The sequence below is a fragment of the Hemiscyllium ocellatum genome, chromosome 19 (genome assembly GCF_020745735.1).
Source record: "Hemiscyllium ocellatum isolate sHemOce1 chromosome 19, sHemOce1.pat.X.cur, whole genome shotgun sequence".
Classification (NCBI taxonomy): Eukaryota; Metazoa; Chordata; class Chondrichthyes; order Orectolobiformes; family Hemiscylliidae; genus Hemiscyllium; species Hemiscyllium ocellatum.
Window position 1 is genome coordinate 14,357,124 of NC_083419.1, and position 22,236 is coordinate 14,379,359.

The window sequence follows — 22,236 nt, forward strand, 5'->3', positions numbered from 1 at the left end:
CATTGCTCGTTGCCAAATAAAGCGAAATAAAACTTGTCTTTGCTAAAAACTAAGCGTCATCTGAGACTTATGATCTTTCCACAAATTGTGATTCCAGTTCAAATATTCTGAAACTGAATCTTTATTACCTATCACACTTAACATAACTCAATCCAACCAGAGAACTATACTCTATATTTCAGCTGTAATTCCAAATCCATCCAAAATCCCACATTAGTGTTCTTGATCTAAATGTTGAAGAAATTGAGTATTCCCAAATTGAAAATTTTCTATAATGTGCATAGTAGGTTTCATTAAAAGTGAATCAAAACCAGACAATAATAATACCTCAGATTTCAAAAAACTGTTGGATTTGAGTGTCTTCAAAAAAAAAAATGTCTACGTAGCATTTTAAGGCTTGTGGTAAGTTGCATGTTCAGCAAAGAGAATAATTAATGGACAAAGATAAAGCTGACCAGAATTGGTCAGAGACCTCGAAGTGAAGGAGCCATTGGGAAGTAGTGACCATAATACAATAAGTTTCAATCTGCAATTTGAGAGGGAGAGGGTACAGTCGGAAGTGACAGTACTTCTGTTGAATAAAGGGAACTATGGAGCTATGAGGGAGGAGCTGGCCAAAGTTCAATGGTGCAATACCATAGCAGGGATGACCGCGGTGGAACAATGGCGGATATTTCTGTGTATAATGCAGAAGTTGCAGGATCAGTTCATTCCAAAAAGGAAGAAAGATCCCAGGAGGAGGCATGGGCGGCCGTGGCTGACGAGGGAAGTTAAGAGTAAAAAATGAGGTCTGCAGATGCTGGAGATCACAGCTGCAAATGTGTTGCTGGTCAAAGCACAGCAGGCCAGGCAGCATCTCAGGAATAGAGAATTCGACGTTTTGAGCATAAGCCCTTCATCAGGAATAAGGGAAGTTAAGAAACATATAAAGTTAAAAGAGAAAAAGTATAACATAGCAAAGATAAGTGGGAAAACAGAGGACTGGGAAGCTTTTAAAGAACAACAGAGGATTACTAAGAAGGAAATACGCAGAGGAAAAATGAGGTACGAAGGTAAACTGGCCAATAATATAAAGGAGGATAGTAAAAGCTTTTTCAAGTATGTGCAAGGCAAAAAGATGGTTAGGACTAAAATTGGGCCCTTGAAGACAGAAACAGGGGAATATATTACGGGGAACAAAGAAATGGCAGAAGAATTAAATGGGTACTTCAGATCTGTGTTCACTGGGGAAGACACAAACAATCTCCCTGAGGTGACAGCGACTGAAGGACCTGAACTTGAGGGAATCTGTATTTGCCAGGAATTGGTGTTGGAGAGACTGTTAGGTCTGAAGGTTGATAAGTCCCTGGGGCCTGATGGCCTACATCCCAGGGTACTGAAGGAGGTGGCTCGGGAAATCGTGGATGCATTGGTGATTATTTTCCAGAATTCGATAGTTTCGGGATCGGTACCTGAGGATTGGAGAGTGGCTAATGTTTATACCACTTTTTAAGAAAGGTGGGAGAGAGAAAGCAAGAAATTATAGACCAGTTAGTCTGACCTCAGTGGTGGGAAAGATGCTGGAGTCTATTATAAAGGATGAGATTACGGCACATCTGGATAGTAGTAACAGGATAGGACAGAGTCAGCATGGATTTATGAAGGGAAAATCGTGCTTGACTAATCTTCTGGAGTTTTTTGAGGATGTAACTCTGAAGATGGACGAGGGAGATCCAGTAGATGTAGTGTACCTGGACTTTCAGAAAGCTTTTGATAAAGTTCCACATAGGAGGTTAGTGAGTAAACTTAGGGGCACGTGGTATTGGGGGCAAAGTTCTTGATTGGATTGAAAATTGGTTGGCTGATAGGAAACAAAGGGTAGTGATAAACGGCTCCTTTTCGGAATGGCAGGCAGTGACCAGTGGGGTACCGCAGGGATCCGTGCTGGGATCGCAGCTTTTTGCAATATATGTTAATGATATAGATGATGGTATCAGCAATAACATTAGCAAATTTGCTGATGATACAAAGTTGGGTGGCATGGTGAAATATGATGAGGATGTTAGGAGATTACAGGGTGACCTGGACAAGTTAGGTGAGTGGGCAGATGCAGTTTAATGTGGATAAATGTATGGTTATCCACTTTGGTGGCAAGAACAGGAAGGTGGATTACTACCTAAATAGAATCAATTTAGGTAAAGGGGCAGTACAGAGAGATCTGGGTGTTCTTGCACACCAGTCAATGAAGGTAAGCATACAGGTACAGCAGGTAGTGAAGGCTAATAGCATGCTGGCCTTCATAATAAGAGGGATTGAGTATAGAAGCAAAGAGGTGCTTCTGCAGCTGTACAGGGCCCTGGTGAGACCACACCTGGAGTACTGTGTGCAGTTCTGGTCGCCAAATTTGAGGAAAGACATTCTGGCTATTGAGGGAGTGCAGCGTAGGTTCACGAGGTCAATTCCTGGAATGGAGAGATTACCTCACTGAAAGACTGAAGCGACTGGGCTTGTATACCCTTGAGTTTAGAAGACTGAGAGGGGATATGATTGAGACATATAAGATTATGAAAGGATTGGACACTCTGGCAGCAGGAAACATGTTTCCGCTGATGGGTGAGTGCCGAACCAGAGGACACAGCTTAAAAATACGGGGTAGACCATTTAGGACAGAGATGATGAGAAACTTCTTCACCCAGAGAGTGGTGGCTGTGTGGAATGCTCTGCCCCAGAGGGCAGTGGAGGCTCAGTCTCTGGATTCATTTAAGAAAGAGTTGGATAGAGCTCTCAAAGATAGTGGAATCAAGGGTTATGGAGATAAGGCAGGAAGCGGATACTGATTAGGAAAGATCAGCCATGATCACATTGAATGGCGGTACAGGCTCGAAGGGCTGAATGCCTGCACCTATTGTCTATTGTCCACTCACTTACAGCTATAAAGTTTATTAAAATATTCTTGTATGCAGTTCATGAAAACACAAATCTAAATTAAGCTTTTAAAACTGTGGTGCACAGGAAAATGTTGATTAAAATACAAATAAAGAGGAATTTTCACATTTCAACTACACCTTTAGTTTTCAGTTTCTACTGAAGCAAAACGTGGATCAGCTTGTGGCAGCCGAGAATTTGCAAACATTTTCTGCAATCCTTTGTCAATATGTAGATGGTGCTTTAAGTTTTGTGGAATTATCTCATTGTAATCATAAAGTTAACATTTTCCCATTTAGTCATGGTGCGATTATCTTGGGGCAGACAACTGCTAAATTAAGTTAGAGTTTTTACATAGATAAAGATAAAGACACAAAAACAGAAAGTACTGGAGAAACTCATCAGGTCTGGCAGCATTTACGGAGAGAAAGAGAGTTAATATTTCAAATCTAGTAAATATTATCTCTGTTTTTCTCTCTGCAGATGCTGCCAGACCTGCTGAGTTTCCCAGCACTTTGTTTCTGTTTCAGATCTTCAGCATCTGCAGTTCCGTTTAATTTTACTGGGACACTCTAACTGCCTCTCAAAAATGTATGACCAAAATGATTTTCTAGTTATATTTTCAAATAATGAGGTTGATACCTTTACCTTCGTCTGTAGGGATTGTATAGTAACCCATGGTATAATTTATTTAATTTTTAAAGGATGCAAGGCTGTGATTTTTGACAATGGAGGGTTGTTTTAGGATTGAAGATAATGCAGGTAGTTTTTAACAGAATCTAAATGGAAAGAAAGAATTTTTTTTATATTTTGCAAGTGAGATTCCTTTAAAAAGCATCTCAGCGTAGCTCAGAAGATGTTGCTTCAGTTCAAATAATAGGACACAGACAAGTTTGTGGCATGGGTTGACTTGTGGCACTCAAAACCCAATCCAGAAAACGGATACATTTTGGCAGAAAGAATGAGGTAAAGCATTATGAAATAAATGATATAATTCTAAATGCAGCAAAGACAACTACAGATATGTGTACAATTCTTTGAAAGCAGAAAATGTTGAGAAAATGGTTAAATAAGCATTCAGGATCCTGGATTTATAAAAAAAAGGGCACAGAATTTAAAAGTGAAGAAGTTATAATGAACTTTGACAAAAATGTGGTTTGGCTTCAATGGTAACTGTTCAATGCTGGCAATGTTAATGCTTTGGAGAGGATGCAGAAAACATAAGACTAGTTCAATGGATGAGGGAAATTAGAGAAAAAAAGTGATTTCATGTCATTTAAGTTCAATTGATAAAAATCTGGAATTGAAAGTGCATCTCTATATTGGTGACCATGACAACTATCAATATCATTTAATCCCATCTGGTTCATTGAATTATTTTACCATTCTTACCGAGCCTGGACTATACATGAACTTAGATCACCAACAGTGTGGTTGACTCTTAATTGCACACTCAAGTGGCCTAGCAAGGCACTCAGTTCAAAGGCAACAAATGCTGGGCTTATTAGCGACACGCAACTCCCATGAAAGCATAACTTTAAAAATCCAGTTACTGGTCAAACCTCATCTCAAATTGAATGAAAGCTTATCTATGTGATTGCATGTCCTGAGCATTAATTGATCACTAGATTAAATATGCAATTTCCATTAGGCATTATTTGCACTTCACACTTTCACTCTGTTTACACTATCAAACTAGTTTTGGCTGTAATAGCATATTGTTGAAATCAATGTATTACCGAAGGCTATGAACATCATAAGACTATTTTTGTGTATAGTCCCTCTAAAACAATAAGATCACCACCTCCTTCTCAAGGGCAACAAAGGATGGGCAAGAAATGCTGGCCAACTTGCAATATTGACATCACGCAAATTAATTAAAAAAAAACCTTCTTATAGTCAATATCTCAATTTAGATCCACTCCACGTATTTTTATGTAAAATGAGGTATTACATTTCTTATTCTATGTGGTTTTGATGGTCATTTCTTTAGCTGCAGTTTAGATAGAGAAATGGTTAAATATTATTGAAATCAAAACTGATACAGAGGGATAATTGATGTTACATATGTTCAATCATAACTCTCCAGCAAGCGTGACATAGGGCAGATAGAGTTATACAGTCATAGAGTCATAGAGATGTACAGCCTGGAAACAGACCCTTCCGTCCAACCAGTCCATGCCGGCCATATATCCCAACCCAATCTAGTCCCACCCAGCCTATATCCCTCCAAACCCTTCCTATTCATATACCCATCCAAATGTCTCTTAAATGTTGCAATTGTACCAGCCTCCACCACTTCCTCTGGCAGCTCATCCCATACACTTACCACTGTGTGAAAAAGTTGCCCCTGAGGTCTCTTTTATATCTTTCCCCTCTCACCCTAAACCTATGCCTTGTAGTTCCGGACTCCCCGACCCCAGGGAAAAGACTTTGTCTATTTACCCTATCCATGCCCCCCATAATTTTGTAAACCTCTATAAGGCTACCCCTCAGCATCCGACACTCCAGGGAAAACAGCCCCAGCCTGTTCAGCCTCTCCCTATAGTTCAAATCCTCCAACCCTGGCAACATCCTTGTAAATCTTTTCGGAACCCTTTCAAGTTTCACAACATCTTTCCGATAGGAAGATCAGAATTGCAAGCAATATTCCAACAGTGGCCTAACCAATGTCCTGTACAGCCGCAACATGACCTCCCAACTCCTGTACTCAATACTCTGACCAATAAAAGAAAGCATACCAAATGCCTTCTTCACTATCCTATCTACCTGCGACTCCACTTTCAAGGAGCTATGAACCTGCACTCCACGATCTCTTCGTTCAGCAACACTCCCTAGGACCTTACCATTAAGTGTATAAATCCTGCTAAGATTTACTTTCCGAAAATGCAGCACCTCACATTTATCTGAATTAAACTCCATGTGCCACATCTCAGCCCACTGATCCATCTGATGAAGATCCTGTTGTAATCAGAGGTAACCTTCTTCGCTGTCCACCACACCTCCAATTTTGGTGTCATCTGCAAACTTACCAACTATATCTCTTATGCTCGTATCCAAATCATTTACATAAATGGCAAAAAGTAGAGAACCAAGCACTGATCCTTGTGGCACTCCACTGGTCACAGGCCTTCAGTGTGAAAAACAACTCTCCACCACCACCCTCTGTCTTCTACCTTTGAGCCAGTGCTGTATCCAAATGGCTAGTTCTCCCCGTATTCCGTGAGATCTAACCTTGCTAACCAGTCTCCCATGGGAACCTTGTCGAATGCCTTACCGAAGCCATATACATCACGTCTACTGCTCTGCCCTCATCAATCATCTTTGTTACTTCTTCAAAAAAACCAAATCAACTTTGAGAGACATGATTTCCCAAGCACAAAGCCATGTTGACTATCCCTAATCAATCCTTGCCTTTCCAAATACATGTACATCCTGTCCCTCAGGATTCCCTCCAACAACTTGCCCACCACCGATGTCAGGCTCATTGGTCTATAGTTCCCTGGCTTGTCCTTACTACCCTTCTTAAACAGTGACACCATGTTTGCCAACCTCCAGTCTTCCGGCACCTCACCTGTAACTATCGATGATACAAATATCTCAGCAAGAGGACCAGCAATCACTTCTCTCACTTCCCACAGAGTTCTAGGGTACACCTGATCAGGTCCTGGGGATTTATCCACCTTTACCAGTTTCAAGACATCCAGCACTTCCTCCTCTGTAATCTGGACATTTTGCAAGATGCCACCATCTATTTCCCTACAGTCAATATCTTCCATATCCTTTTCCACAGTAAGAACTGATGCAAAATACTTGTTTAGTATCTTCCCCATTTTCTGCGGCTCCACATATAGGTGGCCTTGCTGATCTTTGAGGGGCCCTATTCTCTCCCTAGTTACCCTTTTGTCCTTAATGTATTTGTAAAAACTCTATGGGTTCTCCTTAATTCTATTTGCCAAAGCTATCTCATGTCCCCTTTTTGCCCTCCCGACTTCCCTCTTAAGTAAACTCCTACTGCCTTTATACTCCAAGGATTCACTCTATCTATCCTGTCTATACCTTACATATGCTTCCTCCTTTTTCTTAACCAAACCCTCAATTTCTTTAGTCATCCACCATTCCCTATACCTACCAGCCTTTCTTTTCACCCTAATAGGAATATACTTTCTCTGGATTCGCGTTCTCATTTCTGATGGCTTCTCATTTTCCAGCCGTCCCTTTACCTGCGAACATCTGCCACCAATCAGTTTCCAAAGTTCTTGCCTGATCCTGTCAAAATTGGACTTTCTCAAATTTAGAACTGCAACTTTTAGATCTGGTCTATTCTTTTCGATCACTATTTTAAATCTATTAGAATCATGGTGATTGGCCCCAAAGTGCTCCCACATTGACACTTCAGTCACCTGCCCTGCCTTACTTCCCAAGAGTAGGTCAAGTTTTGTACCTTCTCTCGTAGGTATATCCACATATTGAATCAGAAAATTGTCTTGTACACACATAAATTCCTTTCCACCTGAACCCTTGACACTATGGCAGTCTTAGTCTATGTTTGGGAAAGTTAAAATCCCCCACTATAACCACCCTATTATTCTTACAGATAGCCGAGATCTCCTTACAAGTTTGTTTCTCAATTTCCCTCCGATTATTCGGGAGTCTATAATACAATCCCAATAAGGTTATCATCCCTTTCTTATTTCTCTGTTCCGTCCAAATAATGTCCCTGGATGTATTTCCAGGAGTATCCTCCCTCAGCACAGCTGTAATGCTATCCCTTATCAAAAATGCCACTCCCCCTCCTCTTTTATCTCCCTTTCTATCCTTCCTGGAATATTTGTATTCTGGAACATTAAGCTGCCAGTCCTGCCCATTCGTGAGCCACGTTTCCATAATTGCTATGATATCCCAGTCCCATGTTCCCAACCATGCCCCGAATTCATCTGCCTTCTCTGTTCGGCCCCTTGCATCGAAATAAATGCAGTTTAATTTATTAGTCTTATTTTGTCCCTGCCTGCCCTGACTGTTTGACTCGCTTCTGTTCTCAATTGTACCAGTCTCAGGTTGATCTTTGTCCTCATCATCTCCCTGGGTCCCACTCCCCCACGTTACTAGTTTAAATCCTCCCGAGCAGCTCTAGCAAATTTCTCTGCCAGTGTATTAGAATGCTTCTAATTTAGGTGCAATTTGTCCTTCTTGTACAAGTCACTTCTACCCCAAAAGAGATTCCAATGACCCAAAAATGTAAATCTTTCTCCTATACACCACCTCCTCAGCCATGCATTCATCTGCTCTATCCTCCTATTCCTGCCCTCACTAGCTTGTAGCACCGGGAGTAATCCAGATAAAGCTACTCTTGAGGACCTCGTTTTTAAATTTCTGCCTAACTCTCTGTAATCTCCCTTCAGAATCTCAACCTTTCCCCTTCCTATTTCGTTGGTTCCAAGGGGACAATGACCTCTTGCTGGCCCCTCTCCCCCATGAGCACATTCTGCACCCTCTCTGAGACATCCTTGATCCTGGCACCAGGGAAGCAATTCACCATTCTGCTTTTTCGCTGCTGGCCACAGAAACGCTGTCTGTACCTCTGACTAGAAAATACCTAACACAATTCATCTCTGGGAAGCTGATGTACCCCTCATTGCATTAGAGCCAGTCTCAATACCAGAAACTTGGCTGTTCGTGCTACGCTCCCCTGAGAATCCATCACCCCCTACATTTTCCAAAACAGCATACCTGTTTGAAATGGGTATATCCACAAAAGACTCCTGCACTAGGTGCCTACCTCGCTTACCTTTCCTGGAGTTAACCCATCTATGTGACTGTATCCAACACTTTCCCCCTTCCTACAACTGCCATCCATCGCAGACTGTTGCAAATTCCTCATCACTTCTAATTGTCTCTCCAACCGACCCATTCGATCTGATAAGATTCACAGCCAACAGCATTTTATGGCAGATATAATCCGCAGTAACCCTTAAACTCTCTTTAAACTCCCACATCTGACAAGTAGTACATATCACTGTAAAGGACATTTTTGCCCCTTCACAATCTACAGACCCAGAAAATAACACCATCTTATTCCTCTACAAACTCTGCCCCAGTTTAAATTAATAGTTATGGCTAAAGTTTAATTAAGAGACATATCTCCAACAACATAATCAAGAAAGAACCCACTCTACTCCTTACTGCAGATTCTCTGTAGGCTACACTAAAAACAATTAACTTATCTGATTCTGTGCTGTGAACTTCACCCAACAGTTCTTCCAAGATCAGTTGTGAATTTCATTGTTTGTTAATTTTCTCAGATGCACTCCGATATTCAGCAATAATTAATTCAAACAGCAAAGGCAGTAACTGTGCAGGTTCTCTCTCTCTCTTTTGCAATGATGTCACCATGTGTTTCCTTTGACTGCTTTTCTCCCTTTTAATAGTGCTGTTGTTTTGACTCTCCCCCCACCCCCCCCTCCACCGCAAGGTTCCAAAATAATGCAACTGCATATAAAACAGTAGTTGCTGCTCCTGGAAATCGAGGAAATCACCTCCAACACCCAAAATACCTCAAAAACAAAAAAGGAGCAGCTGTTACAGCCAGAACTTTTTCCCATCCTCCATATTGGATTACCCAGAATCTAAAGGATAGGCTAGTCCATGAGTTTAAGTTGTTGTGATTTCTGATTTTTTTTTAAATAGATTCTCTACAGTGTGGAAACAGGCCCTTGGGCCCAACAAGTCCACACTGACCTGCTGAAGAGCAACCCACCCAGACCCATTTCCCTACATGTAATGCTACAGACAATTTAGCACGGCCAATTCACCTAACCTTTGGACTATGGGAGGTAACCCACGCAGACATGGGGAGAATGTGCAAACTCCACACAGACAGTTGCCTGAGATGGGAATTGAACCCACGTCCCTGGCACTGTGAGGCAGCAATGCTAACCAATGATAACCTTCGGTCCAACTCGTCAATGCCGACCAGATTCCCAATCTAATCTACTCCCATTTGCCAGCACTTGGCCCATATCCCTTTAAACCCTATTCATATACCCATCCAGATGCCTTTTAAATGTTGCAAATGTACCAGCCTCCACCACTTCCTCTTGTAGCTCATTCCATGCACGCACTACCCTCAGTGTGCAAAAGTTGCCCCTTAGGACCCTTTTATATCTTTCCCCTCTCACCCTAAACCTGTCTTCTCATTCTGGACTCCTTCACCCCAGGGAAAAGACCTTTTCTATTTATCCGATCCAAACCCCTCATGATTTTATAAACCTCTATAAGGTCACCCATCCGCCTCCGAAGGTCCAGGGAAAACAGCCCAGCCAACTCAGCCACTCCCTATAGCTCAAATCACCCAACCCTGGCAACATTCTTATCGATTTTTTCTGAACCCTTTCCTGGTAGGAAGGAGACCAGAATTGCGTGCAATATTTCAAAAGTGGCCTAACCAACATCCTATACAGCTGCAACATGACCTCCCAACTCCTATACTCAATATTCTGACCAATAAAGCAAAGCATACAAAATACCCTCTTCACTATCCTATCTACCTGCGACTCTACTTTCAAGGAACTATGAACCAGAGCTTCAAGATCTCTTTGTTCAGCAACATTTCTGAGGACCTGACCTTGAACTGTATAAGTCCTGCTCTGATTTGCTTTTCACAAATGCAGCACCTCACATTTATCTAAATTAAACTCCACCTAACATTCCTCAGCTCATTGGCCCATCTGGTCAAGATCCCGTTGTTCTCTGATGTAACCTTCTTTGCTGTCTACCATGCCTCCAATTTTGGTGTCATCTGCAAACTTACTAACTATACCTGCTATGTTCTGATGAACCAGCTGGCCTTTTCCTATCAATGTAATACAATCAGTACATAGAGCAACTGCCATCCCCAAAGCGTCAGCATGACCCAATGGGGAGTAGTCATATTGAGACAGAATCCGAGACTCTAAAGACCAAGTTTTAAAAAGTCTAGGCTGAGAGTCAAATACAGCATTAAAGTGCTGCATGATCAGAGGTAGAGTCTTTCAGACAAGAAGTTAAACCAAGGATCCAAGTGGGTGGAAAAAAATCCCCTGGAACTGTTTTGTAGAAAGGTTGAGGAGTGAGTCAACCTAAGAAGAAATCAGTTAGTTGGTCGCAGTCACATTACAGAGTCCTTTCTATCAATGTAGTGGCTTCCCTTTGTTTCACAACAGTGACTACACTTCATAATCAATTTATTGCCACCAGAGAATTTTGGGTCATCCCAAATTATTGAGTTTGTCTTTCAGTTTTATTAACAATAGCTGTTATCCAATACTCACTAATTCACTAACATAGAGGACAGCAAAAGAACCAGAGGGGAAACGATGTTGTCATGATCTGTAATCAAACCTTTTAAAGTTAGTGGAAGCAGATTCAATGAAAGGGCAAATGCTGGAAAAGCGGCAACTGGCAGGGAAAGAGCAATGGCGCTGAAGTGGGACTAAGCGAATAATTACTTCAAGGAGACAGGCGAGAAAGCAACAGGATAATAAATATCAACTATTTTCATTGATTGAAAACTCAAGAACTGGGGACATAGATGGAAAGTTAAGGCCAGATCATTCAGGAAAGATCTCACCTACGCAGAAAGGGTGATAGAGAGTTAGAACCCTCTTCAACAAACGGCAATAGAACCTAGATCAGTTGTCAACTTTAAAACTGAAGCAAATAAACTTTTGTTAAGCGAATGTATTACGGAATATGGAGCCAGACCACAAATCAGCCATAATCTCACTGAATTGTAGAACGGTTCGACGGGGCGAAAGGCCTATTCTTGTCCGAGAAAGCAGAGGCGAGAGGGGCCGAACGGCCTCCTCAAGGTCTGCCCCGTCGACCGTTCACCCTTGACTCCTTTCCCTTACCAGAGCGGAGGCCATGGCGCACAACGGTGGTGGACCGGAGAAACGTTAAGAAAGGACTTCCGGACCTCCATCCGCCATCCCACAGCGCGCGGCCTCAAGCTGCAGCAATACTCCACCATCGGACGTGCAGCCGCCTCCAACCCCCCTCCCCCCTCCGAGGCGCATGCCCACACCGCGCTCTGCGCTTCAATCCTGCCTCTCAATACTAGCGCGTGCGTGTCTGAGCTCCGTCCGCCGCCAACCTCCCCAGTCTGCGCATGCGCTGAGCTGCGACGCCCCGCGTGCGCTCCGGCGGCCGATTTTGAATTCTTGAAGACGTTGCTGCCGTTCAGTCGCAAAATGCGCCTGCGAGTTGTCGCCAGTATCTGGAAGATTCGGTTCAGGCTCCACACTGGCGCCCTAATGCCACTGTGAAATCCATTTGTTCCGAACGAGACATAAACTTAGTATATAAAATTACGTAATATCAACAACCAATCGTATTTGAAGGGCTTAGCAAATAGACAGGTAAGAATCTTTAAACTGCGGGTGCTAAAAATGACGAGCTAGCTGGACAGGTACAGTGCATGCTAGCGTCTGTTTACTTATATTATTAAAGCAGTTTCCTTTGCGCTTGAAGGTACAGTGAACACACTGCACATAGTCTCCTGGTTTCACTGGTTAATATAGAGCACTTTCATTACCGCAAGGAATGCTGGGATTACGCATCACCTGTTAGTTCTTCCTTCTCCCAATTGTTGTAAAGAGAAAACGAGGTTCCGCTGGCAGGGCATATGCTGCAAACACGGAACAAAAGTCTCACGCTGGCATACAAAACTCTGCTCTCCCTTTGGGGAACTTTCTCGACGTCTTCTGGTCTCCTTTAGCGGTGACCTTATTTGCACTCTACCGTTTTCTTTGTCTAAACACTTGATACTGTGCCTTCAGCCATCTGGACTGCAAGGCATAGAATGCCCTAAAAAGTTATCTTCCATCTGCTTTAAACGTAGCTCGCCAATTAAATTTATGTTTGACTCCACATCTTTAAAAACCCAGTAAAATGTAAATCTGCAGATTTAAGTAATCTAATCGCAAACAGCTAAATCGAACAATCGCTAATCTGATTTGCCGCCTAATTTGGAATTCCTAGTGTTGCAGTTGGAATACTATGCTTCTATCAACAAACACCATTGAGTTAGACCCCGTTTACCACCCCCTCAGAAAAAGAACAGGAAGTGAGTTTACTACAGGAAATAGCAGCACAGGAAATGACTTCACCAACCCAAACAATGCTGGAAATTCCTGCTTTCTATTTGATTTTGCCTGAGGTCCACGGAAGATGTTACCTAGTAAAATAACTGTCTGAAAATGAACTTTATAGGTCAGTGAGTAAACAACATCCCAATGCATGCTCTCCATAAATAATAAATTATAAACACAAGAACAGGCCCTCCAAACCTGTGCTGATCCAGATCCTCAGGCTGTAGGTTTATAGATAATTTTCCAAGGCTTTATATACCACTGCTCCTTGCCTAGTCATCTGTCTAGATAGACCTTAAAAATTGTGCTTACCTCTACCAGCTCTACTGCCAAAGTACCCACTACCCTCTCCATAAAGAACTTTCCATGCATATCTCCCTGAAAATGTTACCCCTTATCTCAAACTTGTGACACTTAATTAAATTTCCCTTACTCTCTTTGGGGGAGGGAGAGAAAGAACAGGAGTGGAGGAGAGGGGAAGGGAAGAGAAGAGAAAAACTTTTTGCTATTCACACTCAGGTCTACAAAATCATGACAATATAGACAATCAGGTCTCCTCCCTTCAAGGCAAAGTGCCTAAGCAGACTAGAGTTCCTATTGGAGTTTCTTCACTCGAGCACTGCAATATGCCTAGTATAGACATGTTGGTATGGGAGCAAAAAAAGAAAGTGTTTCTCTCCTCCCCAGAGGCCCCCTGTCTCTATTCCTGATGAAGGGCTTTTGCCCGAAACATTGATTTTTCCTGCTCCTCGGATGCTGCCTGATTTGCTGTTTTTCCAGCACCACTGATCTAAACTCTGGTTTCTAGCATCTGCAGTCCTCAGTTTATTGAAATGGCAAGCAACAGGAAGGTTTGGGTCATTCTTAAGAATGAAGTCACATGGGGTCTGGGGTACACTAGCTAGATGGATAGAGAGCTGGCTTGATAACAGGAGATAGTTGTAGCAAAATGGAGAACTGTGACCAGTAGTGTATCACAGGGAGCAATGTTGTTTGTGATATACAAAATGATCTGGAGGAAGGTATCTGGAGAGATAATGAAGCAGACTGTCAGCATATACAGCAGAATACAGATAGAGTGGAGAGTTGGGTGGAGAAAGGGTCAGTGAGATTCACGCTAGACAAATGCAAGGTAATGCATTTTGCAAGATCCAATTCAAAAGTGAACCATACAGTAAATAAGAAAATTCCTGGGAAAAATTAGTGGAGAGAGATCTGGGTGTTTGGATCTATTGTAACCTGAAGGTGACAATGCAAATCAATAGGGGTCAAGACAATATATGATTATACCCTATCTCATGAAGCAAAGCATAGAATATGAGGGTTAGCAGGTCCTATTAGTTGTATAGGACTTTGGTTTGGCCATATTTGGAATACTGCAGAGCTCAAGTCACTACATCACTAGAAGGATACGGATGCTTTCAAGAGGGTACAGACCAGGTTCACCAGAATGTAGCTAGTGCACTCCATGCCAGGCAACAAAGTAGATAGATAGATAGATAGATAGATGGAAAGAGAAGAAAGAAGAGGAGACCTGATGGTCTATATTGTCAGCTATACAAAATCTTGAGTATAAATAGCAAAAAGCATTTCCTCTTCCCTTCCCCTCTCCTCCACTCTCTTCTGTTCTTTCTCTCCCTCCCCCAAAGAGAGTAGGGGAAAACTTAATTGGTGTCACAAGTTCGAGGTAAGGGATAACATTTAAGGGAGAAATGCATAGAAAGTTCTTTATGCAGAGGGTAGTGGGTACTTTGGCAGTAGAGCTGGTAGAGGTAAGCACAATTTAGGGTCTATCTAGACAGATGACTAGGCAAGGAGCAGTGGTATATAAAGCCTTGGAAAATTATCTATAAACCTGAGGATCTGGATCAGCACAGGGTTGGAGGGCCTGTTCTTGGTTTATAATTTATAGAAAGCATGCATTGGGATGTTGTGTTTGCTCACTGAGCTATAAGGTTCATTTTCAGACATTGTTATTTTACTAGGTAACATCTTCAGTGGACCTCAGGCAAAATCAAGTAGAAAGCAGGAATTTCCAGCATTATGTTTGGGTTGGTGATGTCATTTCCTGTGCTGCTATTTCCTGCAGTTGAACTCACATCCTGTTCCTTTTGAGGGGGGTGGTAAACGGGGGTCTAACTCAATGGTGTTTGTTGATACAGTTCCAAATGGAATGCCATGCTTCTAGGAATGAGTTAGACCCCATCTACCACCCCCTGAGAAAAAAGGAACAGGAAGTTCACACAGGAAACGTCACCAATCCAAAGAAACCTAAAACAAATAGAAAACAGGAATTTTCAGCATTGCTTTGCCTGAGGCCCACTGATAATGTTACCTAGTAGGGTAATGAAACATCTAGAAGTGAACCCTGCAGCTCAGCGAGCAACCTTACATCCAAAACCTCAACTTGAGCTACGAATCTTCTCAAAACATGCTAATCCCAATGTGATGCCCAAGTCCACATTTAATTTTGCCAATATTAATGGAGACTGCATAAAGTGAACACAGTACAACAGACAATTTAGTACAAGAAAATTGGTGGACCTGGAAAATGGTTTTGAGACCTTGGACAGTCAGGATGGCAGTGGCAAATAGCAAGTGTTAAGCCTTCTGTGATTATATGCTAAGACACAAATTGAGGACAAGTGGAATCTTATTCTCAGGGGTGGAAGGGTGGCAGGAAGAGGTTGGGAAGAGAAAAGCACTGTGGCAGTGGAGGAAATCCTTGCATTAGAAAAATGACGTCAGAGGCACTGTGGAAGAGACAGAAACTAAGTGAAATTAAATTGAGTCCTTGTAGAAGCCAGCAGGTTTATAGTGGATACTGGTGGATAACAAATCCCAGAATTCAACACAAAAAGCACCAGAAAAGGTCAGATGGCCCAGGTGAGGGAAGGATACAAATTGGAAGTAAAACAGATAAATTTTTACAATTTCTCATCTGTTGCAGTCAGTAAAAATTACATCATTGATTTATCAAAAAAGGAATGTTCCACATTCCCAAAGATAGACAAATGTGAAATGACAGGTATCCATGGTCACATCTTTAACTTTTAAGAGTTTCTCCCAAGTCAGAATGAGTTCAGCTAGATGAATGCAGGTGTGGCTAATGGGAACACTTAAGTGGTGGGCCTGTGGAATTCATTACCACAGCATAGTGGAGGCTGGGACGTTAGATGTCTTCAAGGCAAAGATTGATAAATTCTTAATCTTGCAAGGAATATGGAGAGAGTGCAGGTAAATAGTGTTGAAATTCCCTTCAGCCATGATTGAATGGCAGAGTAGACTCAGTGGGCTGCATTGCCTTACTTCCACTAAGTTATGGTCTTAACACTTCCTTGCTACTTTGAAAACCAACCTTTTTCCAACCATCCTGCAGGGTATGGGGAATTGCTTATTTCATTCATGGTGAGGGAGGTGGAAGCAGAGGCCAGGAAATGAGGTTGTGAAACTAATGGGAGATTCTTTTAATACCTTAAGTGGGAAGAAACTGGAGAAGGACAATAAAAAAAAATCAATATCCAAAAAAAATAAATTCACTGAAGTTAGGAGCAGGTTGTGTAGGGCCAGAGTAGAGATGTGGGTATTTTGACAAACAAGTAATTCAATATAATATGTTCAGCTAATACAAATTCAAATCATAGTTTCGCTGTATCCATTGTGGTGGGCAAATTTGCTCATTTTAAATATATTCATACATGGGATGTAGTACAGCTAAACTTTGCCTATAAAGGTAACAGCAAGGTAAAATTGGTTTTATTGGAAAATAGTTTGAGGTACTGTAATAAAACTTGATCAACTGTCTGTTGATTTGCCTAATCCAATACTGACTGCATTGAATCTGGAGGTCACTTTCATCCAATATTTCAGTCCTGATACTTGAAAGCTAAATAATAGAACTAAAATGTTTCTATCCAGTTGATATCTAAATTCTGCTTTCAAAAGAATATTTGCATTTCACAAAAAAAAACACTACAACTATAATTCCTTGTCAAAAGAAATTCAGGCCTATCTTGCATCTGAGGTCAAAAAGGCACACTGCTGGATTTTTTCATGCAGACAATTCAGAGTCAGATGTACAGCATGGAAACAGACCCTTTGGTCCAACCCATCCATGCCGAACAAATATCCCAACCCAATTTCGTCCCACCTGCCAGCACCCAGCCCATATCCCTCCAAACCCTTCCTATTCATATACACATCCAAATGCCTCTTAAATGTTGCAATTGTACTAGCCTCTTTCTCTGGCAACTCATTCCATACATGTCACCCTGTGATAAAGAGTTGCCCCTTAGGTCTCGTATCTTTCCTGTCACCCTAAACCTATGCCCTCTAGTTCCAGATTCCACAATCCCATGGAAAAGACTATTTATCCTATCCATGCCCCTCAATCTTGTAAACCCCTATCCATGCCCCTCAAATCTTGTAAACCCCTATAAAAGGTCACCCCTCAGCCTCAGACGCTCCAGGGAAAACAGCCCCAGCCTGTTCAGCCTTTCCCTGTAGCTCAGATCCTCCAACTCTGGCGACATCCTTGTAAATCTTTTCTGAACCCTTTCAAGTTTCACAACATCTTTCTGATAGGAAGGAGACCAGAATTGCACGCAATATTCCAACAGTGGCCTGACCAATGTCCTGTACAGCTGCAACATGACCTCCCAACTCCTGTACTCAATACTCTGACCAATAAAGGAAAGCATACCAAACGCCTTCTTCACTATCCTATCTACCTGCAACTCCACTTTCAGGGAGCTATGAACCTGCACTCCAAGGTCTCTTTGCTCAGCAACACTCCCTAGGATCTTATACACTTAATGGTAAGTCCTAAGATTTGCTTTCCCAAAAATGCAGCACCTCGCATTTATCTGAATTAAACTCCATCTGCCACTTCTCTCAGCCCATTGGCCCATCTGGTCCAGATCCTGTTGTAATCTGAGGTAACCCTCTTTGCTGTCCACTACACCTCCAATTTTGGTGTCATTTGCAAACTTACCAACTATACTTATGCTCACATCCAAATCAATTTAATGTAAATGACAAAAAGTAGAGGACCCAGCACCAATCCTTGTGGCACTCCACTGGTCACAGGCCTCCAGTCTGAAAAAAAAAACAACCCTCCACCATCCCCCTGTCTACTTCTCAGCCAATTCTGTATACAAATGGAGAGTTCTCCCTGTATTCCATGAGATCTAACCTTGCTATGTTAGGGGTTTTAAAAAAAAGTCTCATCTCCTTTGAATCCCCCCCAACCTCCTCCAAAAAAAGGTAGAGATTTTACAACCTTGATCTTCTCCTAAGCAACTGAGGTGAGTTAACAAGATTTTCTAGTCTCTTATAGCTTAAGAGGTGTTCAACAAATGGAGAGAAATAGATGATCACTGTCTTATATCTTCAGCATCTGGTCAGGATAAGATCACTGGTAAACCTGGAAGATACTAGTTTAATCAGCATATATGTCATTGGGTTAGCAATGAATTCACTACCTTAACTATAGTCAGTGGGTACGTGGTCTCAAAAGACCTCCTTACACTGTGAAAACAGCTATTTGTCACAACCGCCTGAGCACGCAATCTTTTGTTACAAGACTATCAGGCTGTATTGAAGGGCATTGGAAGAGAGACCAGCAGAAACAAAAAAAAAGTTAAAAATCATATCAGGTTATAGTCCAACAGGTTTAATTGGAAGCACTCTAGCTTTTGGAGTTCTGCTCCTTCAGGTGATTGTGGAGGACAATTGTAAGGCACAGAATTTATAATGTAACTGAAATTATACAGAGTCTTTCATCTGTTCAAATACCATGATAGTTTCATTTCTTCCATGTGTAAAAGAACAAAACTTAAAGTTGCATTTAGGTTTGTTGTAACAATCGGTGTTATCTAGACAATATGTTGAAGGTGTTAGCACCCTGTGTTCTGTCATGATGCTTAGATTCTAATCTAAAAAGTGAGATAACAGTTTTACATGAATTCATGCAGTTCACCTCCACAAATCACATGAAGGAGCAGCATCCCAAAAGCTAGTGTGCTTCCAATTAAACCTGTTGGACTATAACCTGATGGCGTGATTTTTATACTTTGTACACCCCAGTCTAACACTGGCATCTCCAAAACAGAAAAAGCTTAGCTGGCCAAGAAGTGAAGGCCCAGACAAAACAGACCAGTGGATCATACATCTTAACTGTCTTCTTTTCACATTACTGTGGAACTCCTGAGAAGTCATGCCATAGAGACAATAAAGGTCACAATAAGATGGGATGACAAGTGCTAGGCTATGACCATTTCAAAGAGAAAAATCTCAATCTCATCACGACATTCAATGCATTTTCAGCACCAAATCCCCATCATCCTGATGTCTACCATTCGGGCGGCACGGTGGCACAGTGGTTAGCACTGCTGCCTCACAGCGTCAGAGACCTGGGTTCAATTCCCACCTCAGGTGACTGACTGTGGAGTTTGCATGTTCTCCCTGTGTCTGCGTGGGTTTCCTCCAGGTGTGCGGGACAGGTGAATTGGCTGTGCTAAATTGCCTGTAGTGTTAGATTAGGGGTATGGGTGGGTTGCGCTTCGGCGGGTTGGTGTGGACTTGTTGGGCCGAAGGGCCTGTTTCCATACTAAGTAATATAAACCATCGATGATTAGATTAGATGTTCAGCTCACTCTGCAGCAAGGTGGAGGCTACAGTTTGCCCCTTGGCTAATTTACTTTGCAACATTATATCTGGAGGTATCTTTACATGTGAAATGTACATCTCGTTGGAGAATTAAAACAATGGTCATTTTTCAAATTAAAAAAAAAAAAGAGGGGCATAGAAGGTGGCAACATTGTTGGAACACTGCTTCTATAGCCTTTTTGGGTGTGTACCTAAATGGTATGGAATAGGTAGGTAAATTTGATTGGGGGAAGGGGGGGAAAAAGAGAGAGTTAAGGTGGGAATGTGATGTAAATCAGCCATGATCTTATTGGAGATTAGAACAGGTTTTAGGTGTCTATTTCTGCTCATAATTCATGATATATTAGTGGTGGAGAACATAAAAATGTGTAGGTTGCCACTGCATATGTATGATGCACGACAACAACCAACCAAGACCACTGTCAGCATCTTCTAAAACCAAAACTTGAGGACAAGGGCAGAAGTGTGGGAACACTGACAAGCCACATACCATCCTGACAGAACTCCCATCACTGGCCTTTCAAAATTTGTTCATAAATACCTGCCCAGTAGAAACAGCAGACGGACTGCAGCAGTTCAAAGAAATCAGGCATCAACATGTTGACATTTCTAAACTACACTCACATCCTTGGATTAAAAAAAGTCTGTTGGGGGTCAATATACAGTCACCCAACCTAATCTCGCCTTCATCCATTAGGTCTACAGCCCAGCTGATTTTCTTTTTTAAAAAAAAATAAAAACCAGTTCAAGCAGAGAAAGTTGATTCATCACTACTACCCTTGAACAGTTCCAGATCCCTCCCACCTTTAAAATGAAAAAAAAAAGGTCCTCAACGCTATCTTTTGGAGGACATATTTATCCTATGCCAAGATAAATAAGCTCAGAAATCTGTCTAGGATAGATGTAGAGGAACTGGCATTGGACTGGGGTGAAGTTAAAAACCCAAACCAGGTTATACTCCACAGATTTATTTGGAAGCACTGGTCCATCAGTTAGCTGGGGAACAGGATCATAAGACAATTTATAGTTAAAAAGTAATTGAAACAAACAGTAAACTAGGTTTGTTCAATACAAGTCTTTCATTGTTATGAAAGAGAATGATGTTTTGATTCATTCACATAAATCCCAGAATTTAAGACACATTCAAGATAACTTAACATGTTACAAAGAAAAAGATTTCAGCTCTGACAACATATTAAAAAGGCGAAATGTTAGCATGTGTTTCCTAATCTGGAGTCAGATTCGATTCTATTTCCAAAGTGGAATTTATAAAAAATATTAAAAAATGGATCGACTGCCTGCAGATTGTGGAAAAACAAAGGAGAAATGTGTCTGTAAATGCAAATTCACCTCAGACTTCTGAGAATCTCTCTCACTCATGAACGCAAAGTCTATGGGGCGAATTTGCATTTGCAGATTGTGCGCTTTGAGCCTGTAGACAGTTAACCCATGGGTATTTATAAAATGTTACACTGGAAATAGAACCAGTCTGACCCAAGATTGGGAAACCGACTTTAACCTCACACCTTTTAATGCATTGTCAGAATTTAACATAAGAGATTTCAACTATCTCGAACAGGACTTAAATGCTGGGATTTACACGTGAATGAACTGAAACCTGCCATCCATTCAAAAAAAAATGAAAGACTTAAATGTATTGAACCAACCTAGATTGCTGTTGTTTGTTAGTTTTTTTTTTCTTTTAAAAACTATAAAATTGTCTAATGGTCCTGCTCCACAGCTACCTGATGGAGCAACACTCAAAGCTAGTCCTTCCAAACTTTATGCAGGATTGTTCCAAGGAAATGCAGATAGAAAATTAAAGATGCTGGTTTATGCACCAAAATAAGTTGATTTGAAGAGACGACAATGAGAACTATCAATTCAATTTTGATTTACAATGGTACAATTGATCATGCAGACCCACATTCCAGTTTTAGAATTGTTTTTCTACTACAAACAGCTAACTTCTCAAATCACTTCCCTTCTTGAACGGGAGAGTTTGTCAGATGCCATAAAAGGTGTATGGATTTGTACAGTTATGAGTTTTACTAGACTTCCAGTTGTTGTCAACTTGGTAAGCAGCTTAAAAACTAAACATTTGTTTTGTACAGTCCAAAAATCAGTTCATGATTTCTAATTAACATGCAGAGGAATCACATCCTATCAGCTCTGTATAAAAAAACCCTACATAAATGGAGCACTTTCTGTAGTGATCAGGAACTAAAATCAGATTTATTCTTAATATGTCCTATGACTGGACATCCTTCAGATCAGTTATATATTAAGTATTTCAGTATTCCAATTGGTTAGCATTGTTAATCAATTAATGGAGTTTTCAATTTTGCTGAGGAAACATTAGTACACAATGATCAGAAATGAATATTGGAGATATGCAATTTAGTTGATACTAGACAACAGCAAATAATAAATTGGCAATGCAGTTGGATATGACAGATTAAGAAGGGCTGTTTAAATTTATTAGCTCATTTTGAAGACAAACAAACAAGGTATCAGAACTCAAAATGTGTAT

General features: G+C 41.3%; 1 protein-coding gene across 5 annotated transcripts in view; it reads right to left on the reverse strand.

Annotated features, from left to right (window-relative positions):
- Positions 1-11,966, reverse strand: part of poc1b (POC1 centriolar protein B) — a 126,852-nt gene extending 114,886 nt beyond the window's left edge. For 3 of the 5 annotated variants that reach the window (XM_060839252.1, XM_060839250.1, XM_060839248.1), the window contains exon 1: positions 11,796-11,965. In XM_060839252.1, coding sequence (XP_060695235.1) covers positions 11,796-11,810 — 15 coding nt within the window. In that variant the 5' untranslated portion in view covers positions 11,811-11,965. Of the gene's footprint in view, positions 1-11,795 lie in introns of all 5 variants that reach the window. The other 2 variants (XM_060839249.1, XM_060839247.1) reach the window with 1 other exon arrangement.
- Between the last annotated feature and the right edge of the window lie 10,270 nt (positions 11,967-22,236).